General features: G+C 44.9%; 1 protein-coding gene across 7 annotated transcripts in view; it reads right to left on the reverse strand.

Annotated features, from left to right (window-relative positions):
- The window catches only part of dip2a (disco-interacting protein 2 homolog A), a 176,110-nt gene that overhangs the window by 86,307 nt on the left and 75,813 nt on the right, over positions 1 to 13,990 (reverse strand). For 6 of the 7 annotated variants that reach the window (XM_030343459.1, XM_030343457.1, XM_030343456.1 and 3 more), the window contains exon 2: positions 7,585 to 7,656. In XM_030343459.1, the coding sequence (XP_030199319.1) occupies positions 7,585 to 7,656 (72 nt within the window). Of the gene's footprint in view, positions 1 to 2,587; positions 2,729 to 7,584; positions 7,657 to 13,990 lie in introns of those variants that run through there. The other variant, XM_030343461.1, reaches the window with a different exon arrangement.

A 13,990-nucleotide genomic window follows, 5' to 3' on the forward strand; every position in this document is an offset into this window, starting at 1 on the left:
TTGAAACCCAGAACCTTCGGGCTTGGGGCCCAACACCCTCCCCACTGCTGGACCATCTGCCCTGAGCCAGGGGAATAAGAATAGGAAGATTTCTTGCTGCTATAGCTAAACATGGCTCAAAAATCACAAGCACAAACAAATTACAATCCGTACATAGTCAGCCAAGTAATAACAGTATTCAGGGAAAATAGAAATCCATCTAAAGCAGCAGGAGCTCTGTAACAAGGTAATCTGTAACAAGATGTAGAGTAGTAGGAGCTCTGTAACGAGATGTAGAGCAGTAGCTCTGTAACGAGATGTAGAGTAGCAGGAGCTCTGTAACGAGATGTAGAGCAGTAGCTCTGTAACGAGATGTAGAGCAGTAGCTCTGTAACGAGATGTAGAGCAGTAGGAGCTCTGTAACAAGATGTAGAGCAGTAGGAGCTCTGTAACGAGATGTAGAGTAGCAGGAGCTCTGTAACGAGATGTAGAGCAGTAGCTCTGTAACGAGATGTAGAGCAGTAGGAGCTCTGTAACTAGATGTAGAGCAGTAGGAGCTCTGTAACGAGATGTAGAGCAGTAGGAGCTCTGTAACAAGGAGCTCTGTAACGAGATGTAGAGCAGTAGCTCTGTAACGAGATGTAGAGTAGCAGGAGCTCTGTAACGAGATGTCGAGCAGTCAGAGCTCTGTAGCGAGATGTGGAGCAGTTGGAGCTCTGTAACGAGATGAAGAGCAATTGGAGCCCTGCAAGCACGCCGAGTCTGTCAGCAAGCCGCTGAATATTTAAATGTTCTGCAACACTCCTTGTCAGTCTGTCTGTGATATAAAGTCTCTAGCCTCGTCCGACGTGTGTACCCGTAATATCAGGGAATCCGTTGAACTGGCTCCCCAGATGGAACACCAGGAGCGACAGACCCGGGGAACGAGGCCTCGCTCACCCGCAGTGCAGAAGGAGTTCCTAGCCATTAAGTTGCTGGTCGACACCCTACTAGTGCTACAATGGTGTCTAGATGTTCATAGCTGTGGACATCCTGAGAACACGGCTGTTACAGGACACACGTATTAAACTAAAGAGACCAGAGTTAAAAGGTTTGTTGCTGGCATATCAGAGATCTCCTCCATATCATAGATCTCCTCCAGTGTGTGTGGTGATGGGAGGTTCAACCTGGGGGCATCCATTCTCAAAGCACCACCAGTGGGCAGCAGCACCCATCCCAGATTGTCATCAGTCCCTCTCGCCATCGATCACACACACCCCACCACACGGGGCCCTGCGAGGCGTCCTCCTCATCCGTCATTCAACCCTGTTTCGACCACGCCCACTTCAGTGGCCGCCACATGTAGGACACCAACGCGGGCACGGCCCCTCTTTGTCTCACTTTAAAGCCCTTCAAGTTCAAGGGGGGGGCTGGGGGGGACAGAGGCTGAAGGCTCAGAGGCTGCGGGCCCAGAGGCTGGAGGGCCCAGAGGCTGGAGGGCCCAGAGGATGGAGGCTGAAGGCCCAGAGGCTGGAGGCCCAGAGGCTGAGGGCCAAGAGACTGAGGGCCCAGAGGCTGTGGGCCCTTCGAGTTCAAGGGGATCCAGAGGTCGGGGGCCAAGAGGCTTGGGCCCAGAGGCCGGGGGCCCAGAGGCTGGGCCCTGGGGGACAGGAGGCCGGGGGCCCAGAGGCTGGGCCCTGGGGGCCAGGAGGCCGGGGGCCCAGAGGTTGGTGATCCTCTCCTGTCAGATCATTGCACTTCCATGGAAGGTTCGACAGGGAAATTAAGTCTCTAGCTGGGTACCAATGTGTGCGCTCCCTTCCTGACAAGAAACTGGCAGTACCACGGAATCTGCTACAATCACTTCTAGTGCAATGCTTTAATGTCTATGCTATGTTTATGCTTAACTGCGTTCAGATGTCTTTCATATCTTATTTTCAATGTGAGCAGGACTCTAGGGGCAACGCAAACCATCTTCAAAGCTATGTTGCAGGGCAAGCATTAAAGAAATTGCAATGGACATGAATCAACACAGACACAATGAGAATTCAGGGCCACATTCTACGGCTCTTCATTTAGAAAGAGTCGTTCATAGGTCATCTTGGAGTCGGAGATCGCTTTGCCAACGCATTACTGCTCAGATGGAGCTGGCTGAGAGGCTGCTTTGGGTTGTTCTCTCTGTCCCATCTTCTGAACTTTCACCCCTGAACCAGACAGTGGTTGAGCTCAGCGAACGCGGTCTCAGAGGCTCTGCCAACAGTGTGGGTCATTTGAGGGCACAGGCAGCAACCCAAGGACACGCCAGCCTGCCAGATAGCCTGCCATTAACTATCCAGCCAGCCAGTCAGGCAGCCATACAGTCAGTTATTCAACAAGTCAGCTGGTCAGTCAAAGAGTCAGTCAACAAGCCAGTCTGATCATACAGTAGCAGCTTAGAGAGGATCAGTGAGCTCCACTCCGTCAGCAACTCTCAGACACACCAGCACAATCAGCAATGCTCAGCAGCAGCCAACACTATAGATTACATCTGCTATAAACCAGGACGAAATGCAGATGCATCTGCACACAAGCGCACGCACACACACGCAAACACAGGATTTTTATTACAAATTGATAAACAAACACATACCTTATCCAGATGTGTGCATGTTATCTAATTTAAAAACACGTGTGTTTAATAAATGCAAACATCCAGAGTACTAGTTATCAAAATCGTAAAAGATCCACGTACATGCAGCCTCCCACACACACACACACACACACACACACACACACACACACACACACACACACACACACACACACACACACACACACACACACACACACACACACACACACACACACACACACTTCTAGGCACGGACAGAGCGATAGCTTTTCCCAGCCCCCAGAGAACGCTGGTCTATCAAATCAGCCAGGCTACCGGGTCTGGTTGCCGGGGAGAAGTCACTTCACAGAAAAGTTGAAAGCAAGCCAATCAGAATCAATACTCTGTCCCAACAAAGACGGCTATTGGCTGGGAGGGAGCCCTCATGAGTCAGCAGCACCTGTCTGACAGAGCCCTGCTCAAAGAACGGCTGACATAATCAGAGCATTTCCGTTAAGAGCCGCTTGACCAATGATGTGTGTTAACAGCTTCAGTTGCATAATCAGAGATTATCTCATTTGAACAATATCGCACAAAGTACTGAAATGGACCAAAAGTCGAGGTCGATAAAAGTAATGGATAAAATGTTGCAATGGATTTTTTTATTATGCATTATACTTAAACAACAACTAGTTAGGGAATACTTTTGCAAAACAAACCAATTCTAAAAATTCAAAAGCAGAGAAAAGCGGATCAAGCAGATAGATCCCATTATTCATGTTCAGTGAACACAGGAATAACTATAAATAAAAAAAATTGAAAATGTTTTTGATAAGATAGGTCTTCCAGTTTGAGGAGGAGAAGGAACAGATCTGGAGAGACCATCCTCTGTTGAAGAACTGGTCTGGAGAGACCATTCTCTGTTGAAGAACTGGTCTGAAGAGACCATTCTCTTTCGAAGAACTCAGGGATGCAAACACATGTATGACAAAAAAAGAGAGCTACCCGAAGTCGGAAAAATGTGACGGCATGATATCCTATTATCATGAGAAGGCCTATGCTATATGCTATATGCCTAGAAAGATAAAAACTATATTAGTTACTTAGTTAAAGTGACTTTTTAAACTAAGTTAATTTATTTTCACACACACACAAACACACACCTCTGCATTGGGTTTCGGAGAAGCTGTGCAACACTTTATGTAGTTATTGTTGTTGTCCCTTTCCTCCGATGAATGTCTGCCTTACAGTGTGCATACAGGGCATGTACACCCCTGCTGGCATAATTAATTTCTTTAATGCAGAGTGTGCACTTAGCACATCATTTTTTCTAAATTTTTTGGAAAAAATCAGTCAGTGGAAAGTTATGCTTCACTGAATTCACCTCAGTCGTGACTTCTAATTTTAGCCCTGACCACTTCCAACTGCACTTGCACCCTGCGTCCTGCTGCACAATAAGTGCATCCTTCTCCGATATTTCCCACCACTATCCTCGGGTCGGGCCGGGCCTTTGATCGAGCGTTTTTATTTTTATCATTGGTTTATTGGCCTAATCTGAGGAGAAATCTATGCCATATACAGAAATATTATAGGCCTTTATTACACAGGTCTTCTCAATGCCGCGGAACGCTCCGTTCATTTTGGTAGTAGTCCGGTGACTTGTTAACCCCAGCGTCTTCCGTTGCTAAGCGACGTCACCGTCTTTGCGGACAATTTATAATTATTGCTCTGCAGTCAGTTGCACCAGCAGAACGTAAAGCCGATCATAAGTTTGGGTGTAAAGTCCGCCTTAACCCTACGCTCGACGTAGCTAGTGTCAAACTAAAGGTGTTCTAAATTTTGGTTGCACCACCATAACTTAAGTTGTAACGTTACTAGTAGTGCATAAATTGTACCAGTGTCGCTTTTAATGACGTTTAGGTAATTTCAAGCCAATCATTGACAGCTAACAATGTAAACAGAAAATACTGGCAAGTTTCCACCTTATCCGAGTGAAGACGCGTTAGCACCCAAATGAGAGGGCAAACAAAACAGTTTCAGTCATTTATTCTCTAAAATATGCTTGGACGGTATAGGCGTGAGGTTAAGCTATTTGATGGCGGATTTTATAATAAATAAATAAATATAATATTCCGCCGGGCAAAACCGAAATCGGGCATATAATTCGACATCATCATAATAAAGAAATGGATCGATACGGTCACGGACTATCTGTTCCCGGCGCAAACCGCGTTGAAACTCCTCTTCCCATTGCTCAAAACTAATAGCCATCTTTACCCTGCGTGTTGAAATCTTTTTACGTTTTTTTCTTTTAACGGTTCTTTATCGTTAGTATGGAACTTACACCAGCTAGAGGGGAGGTGTAAAAGATAAGTTATAACTTAGTGTTACGTTGAAACTATCTGCTTGGTGCAACTGCTATTTTTTTAGTAGAGTGTAAAGTCGAACGTTTGGGTGATTTACGTTCAACGTAGCCTAAGTGGGACCTTACGTTCTGCTGGTGCAACCAGCTGCAGCTGATCAACACTACGAATGCTGGTAACGAATAAATTGTAAAAAGGCGCACCATGTGAAGTTATTTTTTTAGTTTTGGCAAGTAGCCGTGTAATAAGCGGGATCATGTAGGCCTATAGAACGTCGCTGGTCATTATAGAAATAAACCCCTTCAGGGCGAAGCAAGACGCCTTCGCTGCGCGTCGGTGTACTGTTCGCCCTGTCGGGGCTTATTTTCCCGATAAGGACCGGCGTTCTATACATTATCCCTTACATATATATTTAGCAGAGTAGGCCTAGTAACAAATGTGTACAAAGTAACATATGTGTTAAAATTAAAACTGGTCTGGAGCGACCATCCTCTGGAGAGACCGTCCTCTATAGCATTGTATGTAGAAGAACTGATCTGGAGAGCTGATCACAAGATGGGGCTGCGGTCTTCTCTTTCTATAGCTGTACCAATCAGAACTTTTGCTGCTGCATGCGTGTTGGAACTACCATTGGTGTACTACTACTAACCATAGGGTGTCACTATACGCAGAGTCGCAGACGATGTGCTTTTGTATTTGTCCGATCTCTTACTGTACCACAAGTGCTTGACATACTCAATGTCTTGGCAAAATATCTGGATTTAAAGTTAACTTACAAAGAACCTAAAGCCTGTGAACCCAGCAGCACTACATATTATATTCACATAATTTCCCTTCAATGTAACTATATAACAATTTAAGTACCCAGGAATCTGAATTAAATTCTCTCTTTCTTTCCGAACTATTTAGATTATAAGAAAGCTTGAACGCTGGACTTACAACGATCTAGAGAACACACCAAACAAAATTGTTCCACAGATCGCCAAGATGGAGGGTAAGCAAAATAAATAAATTTACTTTCATCTTTGTCCCGACCTATTTTTCAAAGCCTACTGCTATACTCTTTTAGATTCCGTCCTAGAACTCAATCCCTCCATGAAAAATGGTTATTGGCAAAATAAACTTCCTTAACTCACATAACCTAGAACCTTTGACCATACTATATAATGGTAGGAAGATTTGGATATGCAACTTACTAACACAGTCTGACAAAACGCCATAGACAGAATACGTTCATATTGAGTCTCTTTAAGTCTATGGGTGTTAAAGTCAATAAAAATGGCTTTAGTAAGTTCAACAATATTACTAGAAACACCCAGAGAACCTCCTCCTGGCGTCGTATTATTTGGTGGTCTCCATGGAACCTCCACACCGCCTGGCATGATAACAACAGAATTGGATTTGGAACCCTTTTTGCCAGGTCGCTTAAACTACTAAAGTGGTTCCAGGACATGGCAAACTATGAAATAATGAAATATCAAAGCCTCTTATAAATTAAAGTATATTTTATATAGGTGCCAGCAAACCTACACTATCCTCTCCTCAGCCTCTGATTCAGGACCACTTAAAACAGACAGCTACATATGAGAGAGAGAGAGAGAGAGAGAGAAAGAGAAAGAGAGAGAGAGAGAGAGAGAGAGAGAGAGAGAGAGAGAGAGAGAGAGAGAGAGAGAGAGAGAGAGAGAGAGAGAGCATCAGACAGACAGACGGACGGTGAGAGAGCAGCAGAGAGATGGTCTACTCAAGCCAAAGACCAGGTCCACTAATAGATCCCAATGGAAACACCAGTGCACTAAGGGTCCTGGTTTCCACTGAGGCTGAGCCCGCCGAGAAACCAAGCCAAACCCCATGTCTCCCATGGGTCCAGGAGGCATCATGGATCAGAGAAGACACACACACTCCTCTCTCTGGACTCACCACAAACCCACTTCGTCTGAGTCTTACACCGAGCGAGGCCAGCCATGGTGAGCGACAGAGCAGAGTTAGAATATCTTAACCAGATGGTGGGATACACCGAGCCTGGAATTCATGGCACACGCAGCACGGCATACTCATTAATGTTTTCATCTGCAGCATCTACACTCAATACATAACAGGATCAATAACATATCACTACAGCATTGATCAAAGGTCAGTGAGCACACGAGTATGTAATAAACTCCTTCCTTCTAATCAAATGCCACTTATGATGATTCATCAGTTTAACAGCTAGGTTTTATGGGGCTGGAGGGAGACATTCGACTGGGCTCGGCCCATCATCGACTCATTGCCCCACATGTACAATTACGGCCCTGCAGTCTAAATGAGCCAGCAAAGCTGTGACACACGGTCCGGTTAAAACAGATGAACTGTTGAGATGAATGTCAGAAAGACCCCATCCCAGGCTCACATCTTGCTCTCGCAATGAAGCAATATGTGACATAAAGCATCTAGCATTTCACATGAATCTTCCATTTCAATAGTTTTATTATAGTTATAGTTTGATCTTTTAATCCTAAACCCTTACACAAGCCTGAAATCCTCCATGGGAGTCAGCCTGAGTTTCGCTCCCACAAGGACATGCTAAAGGCAATGCGAGCCGGTTGCTAATGCTAAGCTATATACAGCAGCAGAATGCCCTCCAGAGGCACTGGAGGAGAAGTTTGGCACATGAATGGCCGACAATGGTCTTACCTTGTATCTGTGGGATGTACGGCGCCAGCAGCTTCCCCCTCTTCTTCTCATAGCCTTTCTGAGTTATGTCCCCTGAACACACACACAGAGAGAGAGAGAGAGAGAGAGAGAGAGAGAGAGAGAGAGAGAGAGAGAGAGAGAGAGAGAGAGAGAGAGAGAGAGAGAGAGAGAGAGAGAAGGAGAGAGGGGGGAGAGAGACACAGAAGAGTGACTGAGTGAGAGAGTGGAGGATGACTCATTAGCTGTGCGGCTGTGTCGTTTTGAGTGTGTGTGTACGTGCGTGTGTACATATGTGTGTGTCTGTGCACGTGCTCCACCTCACACTGCCAATCCATATGCACTGGCACCGCAGGGTACCACTAGAACAGGGTAGTGCATATCACATGACAAGCTACTGACCACCTGGCTTACAATACTGAGCAAGCACAAACACACTCTCACACACACACACACAAACACACAGAGACACACACACACACAAACAGACACACACACACACACACACTGCAAAGAAAGAAAATGTGGTGAATCTCCTGCTCCATAGTTTAACGATAAAATCAGCTGGAGGAGGGGAACATTTAAAAGCTTGCTAGTCTCTGGCGAATGGAGGCTTCTCCAGGACACCACAGGCCGAGACAGTGCTGACTGCTCCTTCATAAGGCCAGGCTTCGGACCACAGAGTGAAGAGGCCGTCGGTGGGACCAGGTCTAGAAGTGTCGACACCTCACCTCAAATAACTGCTTTAATTTGGCTTAAGATTGACACATCGTCCTATATGGGGCATATCTGAAGAATTCAAATAATTGAAGACTCAAACACAAATAGATTATTTGACCATCAACTTCTATGTTGACAGACAGACATAAAGTCAGGGACACCAACATGCACGTGCGCAAACATACACGCAATTACAGGCATACACACACGTATACACATCACAGACACACACTCCACCCCCACCAGACACACACACAAACACGCACACGAACATGCAAACAAACATACACGCACTTCGGTAAAGGGGTTATTTAAGAAGTGCAATACAATGATCCATGTTGCAGTTAAAGGCAGGTTGAACTTGAAATGCATCCTCTCTGTTGCTGGCAGCTTGCTTGTGTTTGAACAGAGAAGGTGGCCTGTCAGGGGTCGCCTGGGGAAGAGCTGTTTGAGTGGCGGCTCCTCCTTGAAAGCCTCCCTTTGTCTCTTGCTCCTCTCTGCCGGGCTGCTGTTTATCCTGTGTCTTAGAAAGCCTGGGTCTTCAGAAAGTCTCCAAACTTATGGATGTGCCGACCAGGGCTTGTGTGAGTGTGAGGGAGCGGCAGTGTGGTGACTGGTCTGTGGCCAGTCAGCACCGCTGGGTGGATCAACCTCTTGCTTCCTTCCCGACTTGTATTTAACTACATGACGTACTGATGAATGCTATCATGATGAACAGGACCACACTGTGTTGATTTGCAACCTTTACAGACGATTTGCTGAGAATGCTGGTGTCCAGACAGGCAGGATAATAAGCTTGTCTCTCCCCCTGAAAGGCTTCCTCGTGCTGTCTGAGTTTTGGTTGGCTGTAAGCCAATCATGCGCTTACAAACCCCGCCTCCAGCAACATGAGCAGTCGTAACTATATGAGTGAAAGAGATTGAATGGCGTAAAGTCAAAAGACAAAGTCAGAAGACTTGACTGGACTTAATTACCTGACTGAGAGGATTCTGGATAATTGAGTGTCGGGTTGTTGCACTTCCAGCCAGACGGTTCAACTGGGTTCAACCCCAATGTTTGCAGTTCACCTTGCGGCTACAAGCCTTATCCTCTCCCTGAACTAAACCTACACTTAAGCTTCTGTGGATCAAATACTATGTTCCATGTCCATATTGTTAACAAAGCTAGATAGAACTAGAACTAGAAAAATAATGCAACCTTTAAACCCCAAGATAGCCACAAAAGAGGAAAGCCACTGGAAGTGGAGGGACTCAAAGGTCACGTTGGACTGTATTTTGGGTTAAGTGTAATTAAAATGTAATGACAACACTCTCCATTTACTGTGGGAGTGGGAAGCTAATTGATGTGCAATACATAAACAGAGCCAATCATGTCTGTATGTGTCTGTGTGTGTCTCTGTCTTTTTCTCTGCCTGTGTCTCTGTCTTTGAATGTGTCTGTGTGTCTGTCTGTCTGTGTCTGTCACTTTGTATGTGTGTAATTGTGTCCGTGCCTAGGGGTGGTCAATAAGTATGTTTGGAACCAACTGGAGCTAATTGATTGGGTAGGATCTCATGGGACCGTGCTCGTCGCCCAGCTTGTGAATGCACCCTAGCATGTAACGCACTAGCATGAGACCTATATTCTGCTCCTTTCACTCCTGTTCCTGTCGCTCCACACCTGTAGTGATGCTGGCAGCACAAACATACCATTACACTGTGATTTGATTTCTCCTGTGTACATTCCATAACCCCAAAAATAAATAAATAAATAAATAAATAAATATATATATATATATATATATATATATATATATATATATATATATATATATATATATATATATATATATATATATATATATATATATATATTATATATATATATATATATATATATATATATATATATATATATATATATATATATATATATATATTATATATATATAATATATATATATATATTATATATATATATATGTATTGTATCCTCTATTGCTAGGAACCACGGATATATAGACAGTGCTCCACCCTGGCAGGATGTTACAACGAGACAGCATTTTAGAAGCCGCTCCTAGACGTTAACCATAGCAAACATCCCACTGGAACACAACGGCTGAACTATCTCACTACAGGACAACAAGGTGTGTGCTGCTGGTCACATCGCTGGTGCACAGCGTGTGTGTGTGTGTGAGCATGTGCGTGTGTGCGTGGCAGGTGACGCTGTTCACAATCCTGTCTCTGAGTCATGGCTGTGAAATATGCAGTGTTGTCAGGTGTGAGTCGTCCCGACCACGTCCCGCTAACACAATGCAGCACTGTACACACAAGGCTCAGCATGCTGGGGCAACAAACAAAATCAGGAGGGAGGAGGAGGGGGAGAGAGACAGAGACAGAGAGATTGAGAGGGATGGACAGAAAGACTAGTTACCATATCCTGCCGGTATTCTCACGAGATTCTCATCAGACTTCAGCCAAATAATCTGGTAGCAGACAGGCTGAATCAGGGTGAATGGGGTGTTTCACTATTTCACGTTGCCCTAGTAAAAAAATCATCACCATGCAGACTGTACTGCAGCAATACATCGATAATCTCCCCTTCTGAATTTTTTTCTCTTACAAATTGCATATCTCTTCCCCCACCCAGAAGTTGTGCTACTGAATGCTGGACTGCTGGATCTGACATTAAAGTGTCGATAAAACAGCACATATAGAATTTTTTCAGTGTTTTTAGAGTAAGTAATAATATAAATAGTCTATGCCTGTTCCACGCGTTCACTGTTTGTGGTTGGCGAGCGAGAGAGAACCTGCGTGAGGTCTGGTCCGGTCTTCAGGAGCTCTCCTGAAATGCCATCCTCTTCCTCCAATCAGGCTTCCTCTTCCTCCTCTCTCTGCACTTCCACTAATTCCCCGCTCACCCCAGACCTACCCGTCAAAACACACAACCTTCCCCTGGGATTTGACCCTCCTCCTGGATGTGTGTGTGTTGCGCCTGTGTGTGTGTGTGTGTGTGTGTGTGTGTGTGTGTGTGTGTGTGTGTGTGTGTGTGTGTGTGTGTGTGTGTGTGTGTGTGTGTGTGTGTGTGTGTGTGTGTGTGCGTGTGTGTGTGTGTGTGTCTGCACTTGTGTGTAGAGATGCGCGGATGGGCTATTATTTCATCCGCAACCGCATCACAAAACGCTTGATCCGCCCGCCATCCATCCGCAACAAATTTTTTGACCAATTTTCAAAACCGCACCCGCCCGCCATCCGCCTGTTGTTTTTAGGTATATGCGCTGCTGACGCGAGGCTAGAAAGTTCTTGCCTGTTCTTGAAAGGAGACTGATCCAATGCCGCAAAGATATTTAAAGGATAAAGTCCCTAGTATGAAAGCCTATTGGCTATGTTGTAGCCTATCCCCAGAATATTATCAGTGAAGTGACGTCTGTCTCCGATCGATGCACAGGGAGAAACTTTAAAATAGCCAAGCACATCGGCAAACCTGACCTTACCATAGGCTAGTAGGCCTACACTTTTTTATCATTGTAATAAAACGCAATTTGGTACACCATTTTAATATGGTAATATAGCCTACTGTGTTGTTTTTTTTGCAAAATGAAAGATAGCCTTTTAAGGAAACTCCGACTCGAACCTATTAATTCCGAAATTTCACCGCATTGAAGGCTATATAGGCTACTGTAACAAGCCCAACACTTGCCGGCCTGCCTTGCAAATCAAAGTTTTCCGACTATTTTTCTTACCTTATTTCTTAGGTGTTGATGTTACTGAGCTAGAAGTTTAACTTGTTCTGCACATCTCGCGCTGCCAATGCCTGATGTCACTTCTGAGTCAAATCACTCCATCATCTCTTTGAAATTCCATATTCCACGATTGGTAGGCTACAATGGCTGTTTTAAAATATAACTTATACGAAACAAAATAACACAGGCAGTTTCATCTACGAGACGTTAAAGCTTCTTCCAATACTGACAGCTGTCTCATAACTTGCAGGTTTGTGGAGACGCGACATGGGACGGATCGTCACTTAATTTAAACTTTTTTGCTTCCGTTAGAGAGTGTGTGTGTGAGTGTGTGTGTGTGTGTGTGTGTGTGTGTGTGTGTGTGTGTGTGTGTGTGTGTGTGTGTGTGTGTGTGTGTGTGTGTGTGTGTGTGTGTGTGTGTGTGTGTGTGTGTGTGTGTGTGATAGAGACAGAGGCCAATTTACTGCCTGATGAGAATTGGATTATTTCAAAATGTGCTTGGAAGTAGGTAACGACATTTAACAATGTGTATATATTTTTGAATTTCGTTGGTTAAACCGCCAACCGCCCGAATTTAATTAAAATATTATTTTTTGTCACGTCACCCGCCCGATCCGCGGTTGCGGTTGCAACCGCCATCCGCGCATCTCTAGTGTGTGCATAGAGCCATTGAGAGAAGGTGTGGCGGTCAAAATAAAAATACATTTTTTTTCTATTTCTTATAATCAACCAAGTGATGCAAACGCGTTGCGTGCCAAGAACCGAAGCCACAGGGCTTATTTCCGGGATGGAACGGTCCTGAACAATCGCTGCTGAATAAATCTCCTTTCAGGGCTTTTATTGTTATTTCACAAGGAAGAGATAGAGAGGGACCAATGGAGCTGAAGAGAGAGAGAGAAACAAACGAACAGAGATTGAGAGAGAAAGAGAGAGAGGGAGAGGGAGAGACAAGCAAACAGAAAGAGAAAGGAAGAGAAAGAGAGAGAGGGAGATATCCAGATTTATGCTTTGAAGCCATATCAGCTAAGGGACAGCCTTCTTCAACCTGAAAACGTTGAAACGCTATGCAGGATGCAGTGACGATTGGTGTATGCTACATTCCAAGCAGGTGTGACTATTGTGACACCCTCTTCACTAGCCTCTCAGAAACGTGGACAAGAAGACTTCAGTTAGTTCAGTACTCTTCCATTCTCTCTCAAATTATTCCGAGAGAGAAGAAAGAATAAAGACGAAACACTAAAGTTTTGTTTGATTTATTGAAACAACTCTGATTCCATAAGATTGGCCGAGCCCGTAGAATCCTCATCATGAGCCAAATGTTGCCATATACCGCAATACACGGCCCGTGAGCCGCAGAAACCCTGGGCTGAAAAGTTTGGCAGCGCTGGCTTATGGTTCAAGGATAGCAGATGTAGTCAACTGTCATGTTCTCAAAGCTGTACAACAACACAGGAGGTCCACATTGCACCAGATTGGTGTATTTAGTTCCTTCCACTGCAGCTTAAAACCTCAGCCGAGTCCCTAATGTGTGTTTGTGTTCCCCACACACACAGACACACACATACACACACACACAGTCCGTTGGGCTAACCAGGCTGCTAGGTACAAGGGTAGCTCTAGAACTTCATCTAATTATCATCTTGCACCAGAGAAATAAGTCTCCCCCCCAGACAAAAACACACACTGCCTGGATTAGGGTGTCAGAGCTAGCTAAGCTACAGCGCCAAGCCTCCTATCTCCTTCTGCACTCTCTCTCTCTTAATACGCGCGCGCACACACACACACACACACACACACACACACACACACACACACACACACACACACACACACACACACACACACACACTCATCGGCCTAAAGGCAAACCATTTGAATAAAAAGCTGCATAATTAGGCTTCATACAAAGATGCATAGGCAGTACTGATTGTATGTTATGATAATGCTGTTGCTGTAGAACATAGGACCA

Source organism: Gadus morhua, chromosome 20 (genome assembly GCF_902167405.1).
Source record: "Gadus morhua chromosome 20, gadMor3.0, whole genome shotgun sequence".
NCBI lineage: Eukaryota > Metazoa > Chordata > Actinopteri > Gadiformes > Gadidae > Gadus > Gadus morhua.